The sequence below is a fragment of the Ischnura elegans genome, chromosome 10 (genome assembly GCF_921293095.1).
Source record: "Ischnura elegans chromosome 10, ioIscEleg1.1, whole genome shotgun sequence".
Lineage (NCBI taxonomy): Eukaryota > Metazoa > Arthropoda > Insecta > Odonata > Coenagrionidae > Ischnura > Ischnura elegans.
The window spans coordinates 84,324,959-84,346,526 of NC_060255.1; the positions used below are offsets into that span (position 1 = coordinate 84,324,959).

General features: G+C 35.9%; 1 protein-coding gene across 1 annotated transcript in view; it reads left to right on the forward strand.

Moving 5' to 3' along the window:
* The window catches only part of LOC124166374 (fibrillin-1-like), a 140,030-nt gene that overhangs the window by 41,383 nt on the left and 77,079 nt on the right, over positions 1-21,568 (forward strand). The window contains exons 2-3 of the mRNA XM_046543874.1: positions 8,949-9,031; positions 11,489-11,746. Coding sequence (XP_046399830.1) covers positions 8,949-9,031; positions 11,489-11,746 — 341 coding nt within the window. The remainder of the gene's footprint in view (positions 1-8,948; positions 9,032-11,488; positions 11,747-21,568) is intronic.

Here is a 21,568-nt window from a genome sequence, read left to right on the forward strand (position 1 = left end):
GGGATGCACAGGAAAGATTGTCAGTACACCTTTGTTGGAAATTGCTTTAAAGCAACGTCCAAAACTTCTGAATTTCCATTCCTAGGACACCTTTATGTTGTAAGGGATGTGTCAAGGGTGCTGTTTAAGGTATTGTCCCATTCTATTCGGTGACTTTCGAAGTTAAAGTAAATTGGATGATCCTTGATACGGAGAGTGTTAAGCTTTGGATAACCTGCTTATGCTTATGCCGGTGGTTCTTCCAATCTACCTGCATTCCCCAAATTGTCTTTTTTGTATTGTTCGACCGTTCATCACTCATCCCCATTTTATTTTTAATTGTTATTAGAAAGATAAAATTTATTTATCGTGGTCTAACAGGGAGAGCGATCGGATATTGACTCAAAGGGCCTCGAATTCAAATCCCAAGTGAAACCTTTGGATACCCTCACCAAAATTCGTCATGCGAGTTAACCTAGACGAAAGAACTGGCCCTACTACCCTGAACATTAAAATCCACACGTCCATGGCATTTTCCGTGGTGAACCATACCCTAACCCATCCAAACCAACCTTCGGATTGAAGCACTGATGGAGAGTGAGACGATAACGTGCAACACTACGTATAATATTTAAGAATATATTATATAATTTACTACGTTTCTCAAATTTTCCCTTTCCAAAGTTTTTTGTTCGACTTTATTCCTCCTAGTTTATGGATTTCGCCTACTGTACGCTGCCCTTAATGTTATACATTCACTCACTTGTGGTTTTGCAATTGGCAAGCTCTAATTTCACCTATCCAAACCAACCTTCAGGCTGAAACACTAATGAAGAGTTTGTCGTTTTTCATGGAAGAGTTAATTTTGAATTTGTGCCTGCAAGTGCTCGCAGCTTCTTTGATGCATAGCTCTCTCTATCGGTAAATGCTGCGTCTGGTTCATTTGCCTTATGGGCTACCTTACTTCCTTGAATGGATGTAATAGCCTGTAAAAAAATATGTATGCATGGAAGAATAAATTATTATTATTATAATTATTATTTTTCACACAATATGTCATCAATCAAGATGTCTGTAATTGGTTTGGCACGACTCCCTACTCAGTAGTTACTTTATCGTCACATTTTATCCACATGTTGACGCAATGATGAGGTTACACAATTACTAGTTGGAGCGATACTTTCCTATTTTCTCTTTTCAGAGTTAAAACGATGATTCTCTTTACTTGCATACTATTTTCACTATTGCGGCATTTTTTCATTGTAAGTGGCAGGTGTAGACTTTAATTCAGAGTTAAATTTTATGCCAGCGTATAGCGGTTGTGAGCTTAGTATTTCCCTAAGTAATGTGAACGTGGTAGTTACTTTTCATTTGGGTACCTGAAAAAAATGTGAAGAAAGGCAGTCAATTCGAGAGAATTGTTTATAGTAATACCTTCTTACTCTATTATTTATGATAGTATAGGTAACAAAATGAATCGGACGCAGCATTTTCTCGGACGAAACGGCTATTGCCTATTTTTAACGTGTCTTGATAACTAAATTTTCCACGGAGGAGTCTCCTCAATACCACTTCAAAAACTATGTGTAAGGAGATAACAAAAAGATTCGTTGTTTTTGCTTGACGTTTTAAATGAAGGTGAACGTAGTAGTCTCACTAGTAGAATATGCATGGGTGTTCCAATTATCAAAGTAAGGTATAAGAGGACTTCTTACGTTATGAATGTTAAAAGTGACTACTATAAAAATTCCCCTTTAAATAGAATTTGTAATTCCTGTGGTACAATATATAACGGGCTGAATTTATTTGAGTATGATGGGAAATTTTGCTCTTAGGCAATGGAAATTTTATGTGAAAGGAACTTGAAAATCAAAATAATTTATGTACATGAGCAATCTAACACTATTATATAGAAATTGTACTTATTTTGGTGATAAAAGTTCATCCTGTAATTGTATCTATATGTTAGATATACGTTATACACTATAAATAAATGAATACACAAGAAGAGGCTGCGTGAAGTAGCATCACTTATGTTAGCTTGTAATAGTATTCTATTCGGTCGCGGGGAATCGTTCGGGGTCGTTGGGACTAAAACGCATCTCGTCCCAAGAGAGTTGCATTCCAGCGCACCCCTCACTGCTCCAGGACTCATTCCAGTGTGTCCCCTACTAGGCACGTGGGATCCCATAAGCGAGGGACGAGATATTCTCGGAACAGACACGGATTTTCTGATTTCAAGGGTTACCACACAAGGTGACGCCGAGGCTCACGTAGTCGATGTCTCTATGGGCCTTCCTTAGGAATCCCAAATAGATTCTTGTAATTCTTTAGGACTGCCGTGATAAAATGAGGATTAACTTTGAAAATTTATAGCACTAGAATAAAATATAATATGAAGTCACTCAATCATTTTAAGTTATCTAGACTTGATCCATTTTTTGATGTTTTAATAATTTTGTACCGTTATTCGTCTCCATCAATAAGGCCCACATTGTTTCAGCACGACTCCTCACTCAGTATTTCTATCATCTAAATTTCCAAGTGAGAGAAATTCTCTCGGGATATCCGCGGCTTTTAGTCGTTGTTTATCGCCAACGTTTCAACGGACAACTAGTGGTTAGTTGAAACGTTAAATTGAATGGAAGAAGGAGATACTGTGTAATAATAAGTCTTGATAATGCTGCAGACTGCTTGATAAAGACAGAAGACTGTCTTGATAATGCTACAGTGCAGTGAAAGGTGTTGACACTGGTGAAATGAAGTTTTATGTGGAAAAGTGCAAAGTAGTATCACTTTATATCTTAGTTGAACCGTTATTAATATGAAATGATTTCAATCGGTGGAAATACCGAGAAAAACTTCACGCCAATAATTCACCGCAAATAATTAAATGATCTTCCTATGCTCACGTTTTTCTTCTTCTTGACATCATTAATGATTTGGTGTATCTCATAGGAAGCTCTTCCCTTTCCCATATCCGCACGCGATTGTCTTCAACATATTTTTACTCCCGATTGAGTTGTCATCATGTCTGCGTTTTCAGAAGCGTTTTCTGTTCTATCTCACTCTTATGAAGATTTCCTCATGACTTACTTGGTCGATCCATTTGATCTCCATCATTATTCGGTATCTAAATTTTTCCAACCAAACTCTTGAAATAGAAGTCCACGACGAAAGATTTTTATCCGCGCATTGGCTTTGTCATGACATTAAACAATCATTGTCTTCATCACTGGAGCAATCATTTTCTAGTTTTCTTATTTCACAGATAATGTTTTTCTCGCCCTTTCATGGATATTGTACTACTTAGGTCGATACAAAATGAGTTCATATGTAATATACATCCCTCTGTGGCGAGTCGCATTTTCATCGGGCTGAACAAATTGTGGCAATCTTAATGGCATCTAGTTCTTGAGTTCTAGGTGACGTAAGATATGAATATCCTCGATCACATATGTCGCGGATGTTCATCGCAGCTGTCAATAAAGGAATATATTTCTGGCTTAGTCTGGAAGATGACCTCTAATCCTGGCCATGAGTGGCCCAAGATTCGTCATATTCCAAATTAATCTGGATTAGAACTTCTGACTAGATCTTACCGTATTAAACCTTGACTCCAATTCCCAGATATTTTGTTAAGGATGTCTGTGTTTCTATTTTTCTTCTTTATAAGGGTTGATAATTTCAATTGCTAAGATGAGTAACTTTTTTATTATTTCCATAATCTCCGAAATTATCGAAGTGCCATCTTGGTGGCGTCAGGATACTTTCCTGGCATGTTTATCTAGGTCGGTATCTAGTTCATCAATTAAAATTGAAGTCAAATCATCTAAGCCTTGGAGAAATCTTCCATCATGGAGCAATTTAACCATCTCTCAGTAATGCAAGTGTGACTGTTATTTTTCAGTCGGTACTCCTGAGAAAAATAACGCGAAGAGTTGCAATCCCTTCGAGAGCATTGTTTGCAATGATACCTTCTTATCCTATTATTTAGGCTAAATTAGACAGCGAATCAACCCGTTATCCACGTAGCCTCGTGTACAATTTATTACAATTTTCACAGTTGAAGTTTGTTTAAAACGTTTCGAGTAGTTTGGGAGAAAGACATTTGAATATAATCCGCATCCCTTGTAATTATAGTCTTAATTTTAACGATTGGTCTTCTATTATTTCGATCGTACAATTTACTTTGGACTACAGCTGCGAGGAGAAATTTCCACACCCGCTGAATTTTCTTTCTTCTATTTGTTGATGAAATTTCTTCAGGTATATCACAAAAATCATCACTGCTTCCTGTTTTTATCATGAATGTGTTTATTTTTAATGTTATTGTGGTCCTCTCCGTAAATAATTATTATTGAATTACGTATACTTAACTGAGATTAGCTTGCCTTGATTGAGCTAATAACTAAATATAGAGCGGGACGACGTGTTCTTCATGAGAGTATTATGCCATTAATGCCATGCATATTTTATTTTGGGGACCCAGTTACCTTATTCTTTATGTTTTCCATCAATAAATGAGTGTAAATGTACTTGTGTTTATCTCATATTACTTTAGTAGTCATCATCAATTTTGAAAATTTTCATCAATGGTAATGGGCTTTCTCAATTATTCTAAAAAATTACTACGTTTTCGTCAAGAACTTAAACGTACTTAATTAATTTATAATTGCTCCGCTTACAGGAAAGCCGTTCAGGTAATCGTCCCGCCTCGTTGCTAAAATCATAACGAGAATTAAAGATTGGAAATATTAAGTTGGAAATCCATAAATCAACTAACAAAAGTACCAGTAAAGTTTTATAATCATTTTGACGTAATATTCTCAAAAATATACTAACCTTTAATTTAAGTATTTCAGAGATACTCAAATTGGAGAAATTTTTGTTATCTTACCTGACAAATTATACTTTCATTCTGTGAATTAGTTACTCTCCGGCCTCTTGTCGAAAATATCCCTTTTTTAATTTACATTGGGAATGGCCAGATTTGCTTAGCGTTTTCAAGGAGTGTTAATTTACTGGCAAATACGAAAGGTTGTGGAGCATGTGATGGAGAAGAAGTTAAATGATCTCAGAAATCGCAATCAATATAAGTTGTGGCTTTGAAGTGATAAAAAGTGACAAGTGTCAGGAAGGGAACCTTTTCGGCTCATCAATCGGTAGTTACTCGCGTGTTATTTCTCAGAAGGCTTTCAGTTCGTATAACCCTTTCCAATCAGGCGGTGCGGTCCTTTCTATCCTTTTACTTTCGATGGCTATCGGAAAGCATTGTATGGAGTGAGCATTTTATGGTGTTTGATCAACTCCCCCTAAAAGGTAGGTTGTATTTTACTACCTTGGTTACGTCTGTGGAAGGTTGATCACCCCCTATGCATTCAAAAGAATCCGCTTGAGATGTCTGTATGGATAGGTTGTACGGTAGTACGTTTTACCTGCGATATTCGCGGGGAAAGAATCAGTGACTTACACTGGTGAACGGCCATTTTGTTGTCTTATATCTACGACTTGTTTTCGACTAAATTTTGGCCTCTGAATAAGAAAATTACCTCAGTTTTTATCCTTCACGTCAACTTTTTAAGCTACAATATACCCTATTGTTGTCCCATTCGTATTACAAAATTTGCAAGTGAAGGAATTTAAAGTGAAATATTACCTTATATACTGGCCATACAGAATGATTTTATGTATTTATTTATTTATCAAGTTGCCCCCATACAGCATAATTACCAGATTATAGTGGCACAGTATAAAAAACATAAAAAGTACAAACACTATCAAACATAATAAATTTAAATAAATAACAATGCATTGAAAGTAATGTCATTGGCCTTAAGAGTTTTTATTAACGTAGGAAAGAGCGCGGTTTGTAAAGGTGTGGATAGGAAAAGAGAACGGGTCGATGTGGTCTGGAAGAGAATTAATGAGGGAAGAGAGGCGGAAGAGGAGGGAACGTTTGGCCAGTGACAATCTGGGAATGGGCATATGATTTATACAAAGTTGCAGATGCGTGTGAATTGGCAAAAAAATTATTCGTGTAGGCAACTCGCGCAACACACGAAGCAAATTTCGGGCAACGTGCCTGTGTCTCACTGTAGTATCTCCTGCATAACTAAACTGCCATGAATTTGTCGCCGGTCTCCTACGGCGGCGTCAGTCACCCGGCGCCCGTCGGATAAGGTTGATGTCAGCCAATTGGAGAGCAGTGATGCCTCCTGTGATCGACGCTCAATCTAGCAGAGAGTGGTCACAATTACGCGAGGAATAGTAAAAAAACCTGACGTGGTAGAAGAAAACTACCTACAGTTTTTGAAATTATCATGCCTATTTTACCCTAACCTGCTCAAAAATTGAAGTCAGCAGAAAATAGGTTAAAAATTGTGCGAAAAATCCACAGAAGAAAAATCATTCGCCTTGACCGGGAAAGCAATCACCGTGGCTAGTCCCGGTATACTTTAATAAGGTTGAAAATTGTTCCCCAGTGTTATCACAGAAAATATAACCGTATCTACATATATTGGAAACTTAGTGTAATCATTGTCCTGACCCCGAAGTACTCGTGGAACGGCTCCTTAAAATTGTATGTCAAATTTCAAATGAGAAAATGCAATCCGTCAGAGATTCCGTATTTCGAACAGTAAGTTATCAAGCCGTGAATATGATTCAGTTCGTCAGACATACTTGGTTGATATCATTCATCTCACGGAGAACATGTACGGTTTCGTATTTACCGTAAGCTTTGCCGAGTGCTCAGGCCGTGTGATAGTTGGTGGGCCTCGTTATTTTCTGCTAATGGTATGATTAAATTCGTCTTGGGTTATCGATAGAGGATTGCGACTTTTTGTAAAAAAAAAAAAAAAAAGCCCTGCCTTATTTTTCGAGAACTCTTGTGTAGTCGCTGGAAAATTCATCTGCAACTAATACACTGAATGCGTTGTATGTACTCGTCAACGACTTAGTTTGGGGTAAATTCTACCCTTACCTATTTAAATCGGTCTTCGGGTCGAAAAAGGTGTGATGATTTATATAGGTTTTTCCCTAAATTGTTGTCCTTTTCATTATTTGTGGATAGTGTCTGCAGTACCCTGTAGGAGCTGCTCTCGGGATAGTATCTAAGCTTATTTTAAGATATCGTCGATCATTCTTCACCCCTTATTTATCATTTTCCTTACGTATCGCACTTATTATCTCAGTCTATTGAATTAACTCAGCTTTCTTATTTATTCAATCCTGCATAGGCTACATTCAGCAGGGCTTACCTCATAACTATAATATTCAGTGAATGAATTGCTTTCCTTTTTTTGCCTATTTTGTGAAAAGTAGTAATATTTTACTATATGGCTATCACTATCTTTACTAGGAATGCAGAGTTGCTAACGACAATAGTTATTGTGAAATACGGCCAAGTACAAATCAAAGGCCAGTAGGAAGGGGAAGTTCGGCAACTTTGTAGATTCTTAATCATTAATTTCCTCCTGTGTCCTTCTCCATACTTCAAAATCTAATTATTCAATTGGAGAGGCCACTCTTCTATCCTTGTTCATTTTGTGCATTATCCCTTTGACATAGCCTCTTTCGAGGCCAGTAATCGCTTCGTATATTTTGGGGCTTCAGCCCTTCCCCTTGCAATTTGGTAAGGTTTCCTGGAAAGTTATTCGCCAACTCACCCAACGACTAACAATTTTATTTGCATTATGTTGCAGTGTTTTAGTAAATTTTAAAGCAACGAGATGTCAAATATGAAAATACGGAATAAAATACCAAAAAGCTAAAAAATTACGTCGAAAATATTTTATGTTTCAGCTTCCATTGATTAATTTGCAAATCACTTTAAACTAAGCCCCTGCCTCCCTGAAATATGTGTAGCTTATGGTCCATCCTCAGCATTTCTATAACCTTGAATGTTTTTCCCATAGAAAGATCCATTCATTTATTCCTCATTCTTTCTTTTCTCATATTTTTTTTCATTGGTGCAGGCTCTTGCGAGATACTACTTGTAGATATTAGCCCTGCTCAATTTTCCATTGGTCACTTGCCAGTCGCAAATTAGGAAATGCGGTAATGGCTGCATGCCAATGACTTCAAGGTTAAAGATGAATCGAGAAGTTTGGACGTCATATATAAGTTCTTTGTCGGCATGTACACGTGGAAAATTATTTAGCATTTAAAGAAAGATGTATTTCAACTTCATCGTGTTATTCAAGAATCATATGGCTTAAAAATTTCAAATCATATAGCTAAAATTTATTGACTTTCGTTGAGCATTTTAATTTCCCTAAATCAGGCCCATCTTGTTCATGACTGGAGGGCAGGATATTTTTGAACGTGCAAAGATAAATAATAAATAATCGGTTGATAAGCATGTTTGATGATTAGGCTGTCTTCTGTGTTTTTTTAAGCCATAAGTTAATCTAAGTATAAGGAAAACTATTCCTTTCATTTAGAGCAGTGCTTATATTTCAACCCAATATTATATGCTGTCCATAACGACTTAAATCGTCCGCCTAATTCCGTGTTTTCTACTATGCATGCGTAGGTAAGAGGAATAATTGCAGAACGGAAAATAGTTTTAACTATTGACATAATAAAAAAATTATATTTACGTTCAGGCTTGTAAACCGCTGATAAATGTATTTGCACTGCATATTGCTCCTATTTAAACGATCCTTGAATCCTTTCCAGAAAGCTCCTCGTCTGTGAAAGAGACTGGTAATCGATAGTTCAAGAGAGTCTCAATTTCTGAAAAGATAACGATCATTTTAAAATTTTAGTTGAAAGGAATCGTGTATTTTGGCCATTTTAATAGAAATCTTATTATTTTTCTCCCTCTGACCTCTAGTCCTGACTTCTTTGATATTTTTCAATAACTTATTCCCTGAAGCTCACGAGTATAAATTACGAAGTATCCAATCTAAATGTTTCTAGGATATTTTGATTTTCTAAGGATTTCCCTCTTCTCTTTACAGGCCAAATGTTTGCCGCTCAAGGTACCGGAACTACTGCTGCCCAGGGTGGACCCAGAAGAAAGCAGGAGGCTTCTGCATAATCCGTAAGTTACGTGAAATTGTCTTTTAATTAATACTTAAACAAACTTCTTCTAACCTTACTGACATTTTGAGATAAATTTACTTCAAATTGGAAGCTGATCTTGGTTATGTTGTGCAGTTATTTTTATTCAGTCAATCTGTTTCAAGTTACACGTTCCATTTTCAAGGGAACTCTCGTATTCGACGATAAGTCAGTGGACATTTTCTGGAATTAAAAGAAATTTTTGGCTCGTTTTGTTAAGATTTGATTAGCAAACGCTTTTTATCTGTAATTTAATTTTTTATTGATTATTTTCTATACTCCAACTCTCTGTTTACCCGTATTTCTTGCTCAAACCAGTTACGATCTAACTGTCAGAACTTCTTTCCTCCTTAAAACTGATACTAAGGTTAGTCCTCTTAATAAAATACACGTTTGTGTTAAAATTAATTTGGAATGCTGTTAAGTGTTTGGAATGTTGCAGATAATAACGTGAAATAAGATACATTTAGCACGATTAGCTATCGACTTGAAATTTTATTGCAGATCAGAACCAGATGAAAATGCATCCTTGCACAATTGCTAGGTCTTCAATTTTCGACAGTTAACATTTTAAGTGATCGCTCAACTACCGCGTAAATTTTAGGATTTCATTCTCCGTTATTGTACTAGGTGTTCAATGGTCGTACGGTTAAAGAATATGAATCAGAAGATTTTTGGTTCTAATACTACTACTGACTTCACTGCTTTATATTTTTTAGTGCTTTTACTATTTGATTTAGCACATATTGTATCGTTTTAGACTTTGCTATTTCTCACTTTTCCATGTTGAAGTTTTGGGTGACCTAATAGGGCTCATTTTTATAAAATAAAATTCCGAAATAAAATTGGGAAAATAATATTACAAAAGATGAAAAAAATATTTAAAAACATGTTTATATTGAAACTAAAAAGAATAAAATATTAAAACGCATTTAAAAGTTTATTTGAGATATCGCGTTTCTTTTTAAACTCAAGAGAAGTAAATAAACCAACCTGCTTTGGCCCAAAGTCCTACACTTACATTTTACCGAAAAGAGCAAAAAACGTAAAACGTCCACAGCAAAAAACGTATTGCCCATCAATTTCAGTCTCTCAAATAAAATTATTTCTCTGGAATCATTCATTGCGATACTACAACCAAAATCTCAAATACATATATGATGAAGGATTCAAATCACTCCCGTGTCAAATTTAAAGCGATTGCGCATCACGGTTTTGGTTTTGAACGTGTAGTCTTTTATCTGCTAAATTTTAGCGTGCTACTATACTAACGTGGTAGGCAGGGTATTTTAATTTCTCCTTTTTAGTTCTAATAAAAATACAGTTTTCAAATTTACTTATTTTGGTATTTTCTTCCTATAGCTTAAATAAAAACGTGGTTTGTTGGTAACTTTTAAAAATATTTTGTAGAATAATTGTTTTCATTTCCGATCCTTCCGCACCGCGATGTCTTATCTCTTATCAGTGGCATTATCTATCATAGTGGCGTATATTGATCCTCATTTCCGGGGAGGGACAGGCCCCAAACCTTATCTTAACCCATGAGTGGACAGCCGTGCCATAAGCTACTCGTAACTTTGGTTGTGCACCGATGAAGAGTGTAACTTCGCGGCGTCACCGACGAACCAGTCGCCTCTCGTCATCGAGGCGGCGCGGCGTCGAGAGGCGATTTCATCTTTCAGGGCGCAGGAATATTGGTCAAATCCAGTATGGCGATTTCTGTTTGCATTTCACTCTGTCACCCTGCTTAGCAATAAATCAAGGTGATAGTAAGTAGTGGGGCCAAGTACGGTAAAGTTTACGTATTTTATGCTAGGACTACCCAAGATGTTTTTAATGAAAACGTGTACTTTAATGATGTATCGTCAGAGTATTATTCTTTCCTTTTTCTTGACCTCAAATTTTTAATGTTGGATACCTTCTCGGAGTGTAGGTCTAAGAATTATATGCAAAGGTTTGTTTACTGATATCAGTAAATAATTATTTGCAAAAAAGCCATGAAAAATTTATTAAAATGTATCAAAACGTTGGCAAATAATTTTGCATATCATTTTAGACCTCTCCGAGACGTGAAATCATTGCCTCCTGGTGTTCTCGTATGATATCACTTAAAATATTAGCAAATTTCAAGCGAAGGCTTGTGTATGAATGAACTCAAAGCGAACATTTAAAAAATCTCATTTGGATATCAGAGAAATATACATAATTGATATAGCATGGAGAATAGATGTGCAAATATCCAGACAGGTAATTACGCAATCTGTTAATTATCAAGTGATCTCATATGATATCACCGGGTGGAAATGGGTTAATCAACATTATTCTTTCCCTCAGCATCCTCTCGCCCATGATTTATTGAACTAATTCAGACTATCATTCTTAATTTTTCCCCATGCCCCTGATCTCATACCCTTGCTTCTTTCTCCCCACTGTCCAGCGATCTGCTCCCGGTCGTGCGGTCATGGCATGTGCGTCAAGCCCAACACGTGTCGCTGCGAGGGTGGCTCGCTCACCTCGCACGCCTGTCCCCCGATGCAGCAGGGACACCCGCAGGCACGAGAACACGTCCGGGGTGGCGAGGAGCACCACAGGCCCAACGGCGAGCACCACCGCAGGGGCATACACCACCGAGGCAACGGCGGGGACCATAGGGGCAACGGGGACCATCGAGGCAGCGGAGATAGCCCGGGCACCGGTAAGATTTTGAGAAATTTCAAGGATGAATTTCAAAGAAACAATTTCCATGAAAATGATATTACCTAATGCCACAATCTCGTATTCGCAACGGAATTATTGACCGTAATCATTTTCGGCTAGTTTACTCGGTGGAATTAAGAATGTTGTGCATGAAAATGTGACGTAATGGACTTTTTTTTGTTGAAATGAGAAGGTTTGGATTGAAAAAGTTTGGGTTGGGTTGGGAAATGATTGGGTTTCAATCCAAGCTTTTTTTTCGTTAACAGAATCATCACAGGTAATATTTATATGTAAGACCCTCCGCTTCTTGTTTCTGCCAAGTATGATTCAAGAAGTTACAGCTACATATATGCTAGAAATGAGTCTTTGCGACATTGACATTTTCAAAGGATGACCTAGATGCGTTAGATCCTTTAGTGTTGAAACCCAGTTCAGTTTTTAATGGAGAAGTGTACATAGGGACGAAGTTACTTTTCATTACGAAAATAGTAAAATTACTAAAAGTTATGCCTGAGATGATAGATACGTTCTTAACACATGAAAAAGGATAGGAAGGAACGAATTATTAAACTTGTTCCTCTTGGTTAACAATACCGAAGGGAAGCGAAGGTACCCATCACTAATATCTGTACATATATATCACTGGTTCCCACTAAAAGGTCTGTGAACAACAGCTGAGTCCGCGAGAGTCTGGGAGTGGTCCAATGGATTAATCAAAAAGTCGCTAAGAGCTGGGGACCTTGAAATAGGATAACGAAATGGGAAAAACTGAGTTACTGGATTCTTAATGCGTCATAAAAACTGAGGAAGGAACGTTACAGCTAAACTTCGTCCCTGAGCAAATTTCTACGAGTTGGGAAACAGTAATCTAAATGGTACATTGCGGACTATCGCTTGAATATTTGGTATGGATTGAATTTTTATTACGCAACGTTCACCACGCTGCGAGCACGTAAAACGTATCTGTTGGCTATACCTCAATTTTTTAACATGATCCGCGTTTTAGTAAGACTTAACATCTGCATCAGGCTGGGGATTTGAAAACCTTGAGCCTTCTGTGCTCAAAACAGTACTTGGAAGGTTGTAATATCAGTAGGGGTTCTGAGGAGATTGGCGAAGCGGATAAGCAATGGATTTGAGTGGGGAACGATGTAGATAACATGAGTTCCTTACGAGGAAATGGAGGTATGTTAACCTTTTTTAGGCAGTTAAACGTTAAAAAATTATTTTAATATATCATCCGCTTTATGAAAAAGAATTTTCTCATGACATTTTTTAGTGTTCAAGGAAGTTCTTTTTGTAGAGATTTAGATGAATAGTTTTCCAACGACTCGAGGGCACATGCATTCGACTAATAATTTTAGTTCGAATCTTGACCTAGTGATTATTTTTATCATTTATGTTAATTGATCTTATTTTAATAACAATCAAATAATATAAAAATAAATGAAATCATAAAAAAATGAAAATGAAAAATTGGAATCGAATGCGGCAATGGAAATCCACCCTTCTTGAAAAAACGTTTGATTCCGAAAGAAATAATGCCCATATTATCACGGAGTTCACATCTTTGTGAAAAAACGTAATTTATCATGTTTGGATTAATATTTATCGCCATTAAAAATAAAATATTAAAGTTAGAGGTCCATACTACTTTTTGAAGTCGAATCAATGTGATTTTTTTCCCTGTGGTCTTACGTTAAAAGATCCTATTTTGGGTATTTGTGTATCATGGAATTAAAATTCAGGTATGATGTCTGCATGCTGAGACTTGAACAGGATATTTAGTGAATATTAATTGCTAATCTTTAGCTATAATTCTTAAAATGGCGATTCCGTTGATGGCATTCGATAGAAGTTTAGTTTTTTTAATTTCCCAGTCAGTATTTTTACACTGTAAAAATTCACTTAGCCCCATTATGGGTCCATAAAAAAAGTGAACATAGAGCTGCAAGCCAAAAGTGAAACGTATGGTTTTAGAAACCTATACCCCTATGAGTCTTCCGCAATTGCTGCGACTTTCCTGTTTACAATTGCCGTATTCGCTGCCGCATGTGTTAAAATATAGAAGCTTTAATATTTTTCGCCGTGGAATTTGATAGCGTGAACTAAGTATTGGAAATTTTCGCTTAATTTACCAGGGCTGCAGTATATGAAGGTGAACAGGAAACTTAGGAAAAGTCTGGAAATTTGATTTTATGTAAATCGTGTTATAACTTGGGATATTGATCCCTCGGATTTTTTTATTTGGCAAGTTTCCTACTCGTCCGCGTATTTCTGAAAACCTAGCGAATTACAATGAGGTTTACGGGCTGTAATTAAAGCGAAAGGAAAAGTTTATGACTGGAAATTATTACCCTATGTCTAAGACTAGCTTCATCATCGCATAGTAATAAGCGAAGTGTTTTCTGAGAACGCTCATGTAGGATAACTACCTGGTGTGTTGAGTTAGTGTTCATTTGAAACCTGATAGAGTCGTAACTAAGTAAAATTTTAATGTTGCATTAATTTTCGTGAATCAGTAGTAATATCTTGGCAAATATATTTTTTTAAATTTCAAAGTGATATACTGAATCATAGTATAACTATGAATGATGCATATATTTATATGAACATATTTGCACGGCATTTTTAAAGCCATAAAGTCATGAGAAGAATAATTAATTTACACAATCTCATTTTAACCATTTATAATTAAAAGAAATGTATGGGTATAAAGATGGTAAACTTAAGAGAAAGTGCCCTAAACTTGAATTGTTAATGAACAAAAGGAAATAAGATTATTTTGCAATCGTGCATCTTCTATGGGCATTTTTTTAAGCTAGTTGAACAATGCCTATACCTGTCTACCACTCTTATTGACGATGTATATTCGTGTTACGCGCCGAGGATTGCATACAAGCCATTCAGTTCCTCGTAGATTATCTTCGTCATTCAATGGTCGTTGTCTTTGAAACAATTGGAGAAGGATTACCAAGTTACATCATTTCATCGCTAGAATAAGTACAATCTAAGTATATATACGAGTCAATAATTGTAAAGGTCAGGGAAATTATCTTCACTTGTGCTTAGAAACCTCATGAGGACCTATCAGTCCTCATTGATTAGTCTTTCTTCTAAACGTACTACTCGTTTCAAACTGAAGCTCTTCTTGAAATTTTTTGTGTGTCTGCACAGTAGATGTTTTCAATATTTCCCTGTAATTAAAATATAAAAATGTTGCATCTGAAAAAAATGATGATGTAAAATTCACAAATTTGAGGTATAGGAAAATGTTTGACAAGAGCAACCATATATACCTACCCTGAAAATTTCCAGAGAAGTTTTTAATGCCAGTAACATAGTACCTATTAAACGTGTCTAATAAAGAAAAAATACGACCATATGACCAGGAGTGATGTATCCTCCTAAAAATTCAGAGGCTAAAAAAGAATTCTCTGGTATTCATGTGCCATTGGCAATTTTAAAGTTAAAGTGTACATGAAGCATTTGATTGATTCCACGACTTAATACGGTACGAGTTGTTTCCTATTCTAGATACCATCGTTTGTTGACCGAATTTGGTCTTGTTATATCAAAATCAGTGGAATCAATTAAGTTCTTTTTTGACTAAAACGTATAATCCCACATAAGTTCATAGCCGAGTTTATGTATCAGGTTACCTGAAATAATTCAACCAACGCTCTGTCCGTCATTCCTCCTAAACTGTGGGAGACAAAATCTAAAGAATGCTCTGGTATTCATGTGCCTTTTTCAAGTTAAATTGCTAATGAAAGTATTTGGTTGATTCCACGAATTCGGCTCGACCTGTGTCCATTTATAGGTATCATCATTAGTTGTTCGAAGCTGGTCTAGTTATATTCAAATCAGTAGAATCAACCAAGTTCTTTTTTGACTATGTCTAAATTCCACAAAGGTTCATCGCCGATTTTATGCTTCAGGTTACCTGAAATAATTCAACCAACGCATTGTCCAACGTTCAAATTGACAGCACAGTTCGTGTTTCACGTGGGGGATTGCAGATAAAGCATGTATTTCCTCCTAGAGTATATCTCTCTAATGCCCCGTGGTCTTTGAAAACAATGGGTCTCCCCTCAATCAGTCACGCTGTTTTTGTTGCCCGAGGCATCGGGAGGCGTTCTCAATTGTTCGGCGCTCAGGGCCGCGCCCACTTGTCGCCACCAGTGTGCACTTGCGTGAAAGCCAGAAGAGCTGGTGGATGCGGGAGGAAGGGTGTGCGCCTATTTTTCCGCCCATCTCCTTCTGCTTAGCGACAAGCTTAGATCAAAAGTTGGTGCAGATGAGTATAAACGGTGAAGTGGACGTACGAGCTGGTAAATTCTACTCGGGATTCCCACCGGATTAAATCTTCTATATTATTTCTACTGTATAGATACCTTTTTCTCAACTTATACGCAACCAAACTCCACAAATGAGGTACCAAAATGCACATAATTTATCAGAGAACATGCGACGGTATACCTTACTTCCTAAATATAGCTATTGTTTCCTAAAATTGGTTTTTAAATAATAAAAAAAAAACAAAAGAAAACAAAAAAAAACAAAAACCGGTAAATATTCCTGACGTTAACGGCGCACAAACTGATACATTTGTTCATTTGCAACAATATCTCACATTCTTTAATTAACGTTTATCAAAATGCGGCTAATTCCACATTCAAGTCTCCTGTTGATACGTAAGTATGAGTCATCGTGTGCGTTTAACAGAGGATAGTCTAATTACTCCCAATGTTGTGTTTAAAGAGGTCCTCTGACCTCAATTTGTACATGAACATTCCAATTAAATTTGTACATAAGATCCTGCCTTTTTTTTCTACATTTTAAAATTAGAAACGCGCCTATCCCTCTGTGGACCTGCATTGAAAAGAGCGGAGGAAGCCCGCTCGTTATCCATATTAGCAAACGTTTCGAGCTCCGACTCGGGGCTCATTCTAAAGGCCGCCACATTATTCGCCGGGAAAGCATCAAATCACATTTTATTACCCATGTGAGTGTTTCAATATCAATGATAAAAATAAAATTGTAACATCAAAACTTAGAAATTAAATTCTTAAAACAATTTTCTCTTGATAAACTCCTTCAATAAAATATTAGGCAGAAAACAAGAAATTCCGGCCATGTCCTTCGCCTTAGCGACAAGCTTAGGTCAAAAGTTGGTGCTGAATGGTATAAGCGATGGAGTACACGTACGAGTATTTCAGTAACAACAATTACAATATAATGGCAGTAATAAAAATCTGAAATTTATTTCTTGAAAAAATTTTCCCTTTTATGAAAAATTAGTCCGAAATCGAGAGATTGCGGCGATATACTACTGCTTAGCGTAGAGCTTAGATAAAAAGTCGGTGCCGATGAGTCTAAACGATGGAGTAAAATACAGTTTTTCAATAACAACGATAATAATAAGATTTTAACATTAAAACTGTGAAATTAAGTTCTTGAAACAATTTTCTCTTTCCTTCAATGAAAAATTAGGCCGAAATCAAGCAATTCCTGACATATCCTTCTGCTCAGGGACGAGCTTAGATCAAAAGTTGGTGCCGATAAATATAAATGAAGAAGTACACCTACGAGTATTTCTGTAACAACAATAGCAATAAAATTGTTACAATATAACTATGAAATCTAGTTCTTGATACAATTTTCTCCTTTTAAACATCTTACATGAAAAATTAGGTCGAAATCAAGAAATTATGGCCATCTTTTTCTGCTTAGCAACGAGCTTAGATCAAAAGTTAGTACCGATTAGTATAAGCAATGAAGTGCGTGGACGGGTATTCCAACAAAAGTAACTATTTAATGGTAGCATGAAAACTTTGAAATTAATTTCTTAAAAAAAATTTCTCTTTTTATAATAAAATTGTTACTAATGTTTTACTATTAATTTAGTTTTTTTACAATGCTTTCTCAATTACTCTGCAGTAAAATTCTTTTAAATTGTTATCCTATTTCATTTTCCTATAATAATCCTCATATGCTTTATTACCCTTGGAAAACCACGTCTAGGAATGGTTGAGCCCCAACCACTCTCTTTCGGATTTTAAAAATCGTACGTGAGTTTTGGTCTAACTTTTATCCTTTTTTAATACACATTTCGCAGATTTCCTGTCATTCGAAAAATGTTCTGCCTTTGAGTCCATTTTTTACTTTATTTTGATAAGGTTTCGCGTAGGGCTTGGCTCTTTTGCGCTTTGTCAAACCTCCTGGTGAGGAAATTTCTGGTGAAATTACAGATATCGTGGAGTAAAATTAAAGTACATATTACTCATTTCTCAGTATACTTCGTCAACTTTTGACATTTGATCAAAAGTTCAAACGAAGTACGCCAGGTTTTAGCTCGCCTTTATTCCACTCCGAGTGCCATTTATCGCTGTACTCTCCCCCGAGAAGAAATGTGTGTGGCCTATGGAAGCAGTTAGAGCGGAGATTTCACTGTGACTGGAAATTTTCCAAGAAAAGAACATGTGATTGGCGATTCAGTTCATGGTGTGTTGGAGCAATATCAAGTTTTGTAACTTTCTTCCTCGAGGTGTAATTCAAGTAGTGATGCTAGACTTCTAATCCTTACGGTGACGTAACTGCAACATCTTGATAATCCTTTATCTTTTGGGCTGTGAACTATACACTTTCACTAGGAACTGTTCAGCATAAGTCGGTAGCCGAGGTGTTGCAAAAGTAAGGATGCGTGAATCTACGTGGTTTTTCGGTTACTTAGGTATTATTAAAATTTTTTTGAAAAAATCATCATGTTCATGAGTTTGTAATCATTCAAAAATTTTAACATCCAGCCTGTATTTTTATATCAGAAGTCATTCGTTCTAGTCATATTTTTATTTTTCTCTCAGTGTTCCCTCTTTGCACACAAAAATTTTTCTTCCATTACATATCTTTAATTGGTTTCCTCCGATTCTTTTTTCTGAACTCAACCTACAAACCGGTACATACTTATCAAAATTTTTCCTGGTCTTTATTTTATTATTGATTTTGCTTTTTCCAATGTATTCTCATATCGTAAAATTTTATGCAAATAAATTTTATATTTCATTCAATATTCATATTCCTTCTTTGCTTTATTGCCTTTTTATTGCCTTCAACCATACCTATGATTCGTGAATCAGCTCTCAAGGAATAAAAGAAATCTTCGTTAAGCTTTGTTGTTCCTCTTTCCCCTTAAATGTGCGTTTAGTAGTAATGTGAATAAAATTCTTCTTAGATATCATTTTTTTCATTTTGTATAAGTTTCCCATAGGTTTGAGTTTTTTTGTATTGATATCAAAACACCTGTGAGGACATTCCTCGTGAAACTACAGCTGTACAGACAGAATGAAGTGCTCTTAGGCTGTTTAAATACTTAGTTGTCTCAACTATTCCTTAGTTTTTCATTGTTTTTACCTTGATTCAATAGTGAGCATCCCTCTTCCTATTTTACGCCAGAATCTTTGCCGTGGTAGTGGAATGTAAGGTAGAAAACAGGATTTTTTTTCTCATCTATAGCATTTTCATTCTCCAGTGTTCTAAATTTAAAAAAATCTAAAATATTTATTAGATATTCTAGTTATTATCGCTAATTTAGATTGAATTTAGCCGTGATCGTCGTCATGACCTGACGTAATTTTTACTTTAAAAATTTTCAAAGAAATAAGTAGGTAGGTGGTTAGCTCTCTCCGATTAAAAAGAAATTCTACGGCGAGATTCGGCTTATTCCCCTTTTTGTTAGCATTTTCGCGGATTTTCTTTTATTCGCCCCGAGTTTAAATACATATTAGTTTTCGTCTTTTTTATTTTTAATGGGATTTTTACGCTTATCAATTTTTTTCCGCATATTTTTTAGGTTGTGAGGCAGCTCTATATTGCTCTATCATTATTAAATTATTAGAAAAAAATTGCACCATGCAATTTGCACAGACGGCGCGCCATCTTCCAGGTGCATTGTATATACTTAAGGACACTATTTACCGGCGGTTATTTGAATTTAATTGTAATTGCATTAAAAGTTCATGACTTTCACAATGCCATTCACACATTCTACATTTAGTTATTTTTGATGCATCAGTTTTTCCTAAATATATACATATTGTTGTCTTAGACTCTGCAGAAGCTTATTTACTATTTAATACCGTCCACTAGAATGTGTTGTAAAGGAATTTTCTGATGGATTCCGTGATAATTTTTGTTATTTCGGCGAATGAGTGTAGATTTTTGACGGTGACTTTGTGGGGACGTTGTAGATGATGATATATAGATGCAGTGGCGTAGATAGGGGGTGGGTCCGAGAGGGTCGACCACTTCCCCCTTAATGTAAAAACACTATTATTTTACTTCATAAAAGAAAACAAAATATTGAAAAATCATGTATTTACAAAAGTTTTCTTATAAAAATGAAGTTTTTTCGATTATGAAAAGTGTTAAAATTGCTTTATAACCCTTTACTTAGAACTCTGTTTTTTTATTTTCCACTCTGGTTTTGGACCCCCATCCAAATTCCTGGCTACCCCACTGTCTAGATGCACTTACGTGTTTCATGAACCAAACAAATAGTGGCAATATATAAGAGAGGGTAGAGGCCATCGCGGCATAAATTTCTCTCATTCAAGTCATTTCCCAGAACAGGGCCTCTCTGCTGTGTATCACGAAGTATTTTGGCCGTATTTTATCTAGAGGTTGGCTCAGCATAACCTTTGTGGAATTTTCGAGGCATCGTCATTTTATGAGATTAAAAGTTTAGTGGTATTATTGAATAGGGACCATTACATGGCTAAATATTTCCGGAAATTCGCCTCAAGGAAATGTGGCATCCAGTGACAAACAATATGGACATCGGCAATATAAATTTGGTGAGGTAAAATGATGATAATGTTTGTCTCCGTAAAGAAGGAACTCGGATCGTTAAAGTCGTAGACATCGGTAAATGTTATATTTCCTGAGAAGATCGTTTATTTGAATAAAATAAATACTTCCTGGTGATCCTTTCTCCCTGGGCTGTTGTTGAATCTATGCAAAATATTACTAATTATTATAAAAGGCTGGTTCGTTTCCTTTTCTCCATCCAAATAATTTTTTCTCCGCTGCCATGTTTTCGTAATAAATGATGTAGGACAAGTAATTAAGGAAGCAAAAGAGTAGTCTCGTGTGTGGCCTTCACAAGAGATACTTGTCTGCATAAGAAAAAGTTAGTTGTTAGGAAAGTTGAGGGTAGAGCTATATCAAAGCAATCCTAGGATTGCCGACCTATGATGATGTTGACAATGCTCATCAATTACAGTCGTTCAACTGTTGCGTAAACTCCTACGAGCTAATAAGACTCATTTGCCGACACCTAAAAAAATATATTATTCGACACCTTGCCGTAAAAATATGAAAACAATACAAGTTATCTCGATACGCATTAGTCGATTTGTCACCAAATATTTTAAGTTTTCTTCCGAAAATTTGTAAAATCTTAATACATATCGAGAAAATGTTTTTTCTAGAAATGCTCTCTGCGTGTATTGAGGGAGGATACTTTAGCTGTGTTATACCACTGGAAAAGTGAAATTACAATTTACAGTTACAATGGGCAATTTTACTCGTCATTTATTTCAGTATTTCTTACTCGAAGTTCGGAGGTCCCCAATTAATTGATAACACAGGCCAACAAGGAAAAAACTTTTTTACTGAAAATACCTTATTCTTATGTTTTCAAAGTTGCTGAATCCAAATATGATGGTTTTAAAGTTGTATCACCCACCTTTTATTCACATTTTACAGGTAAATTTATGAAATCAAGCAATTTTTTAGAATTCAACAGCTTTTTTATAGT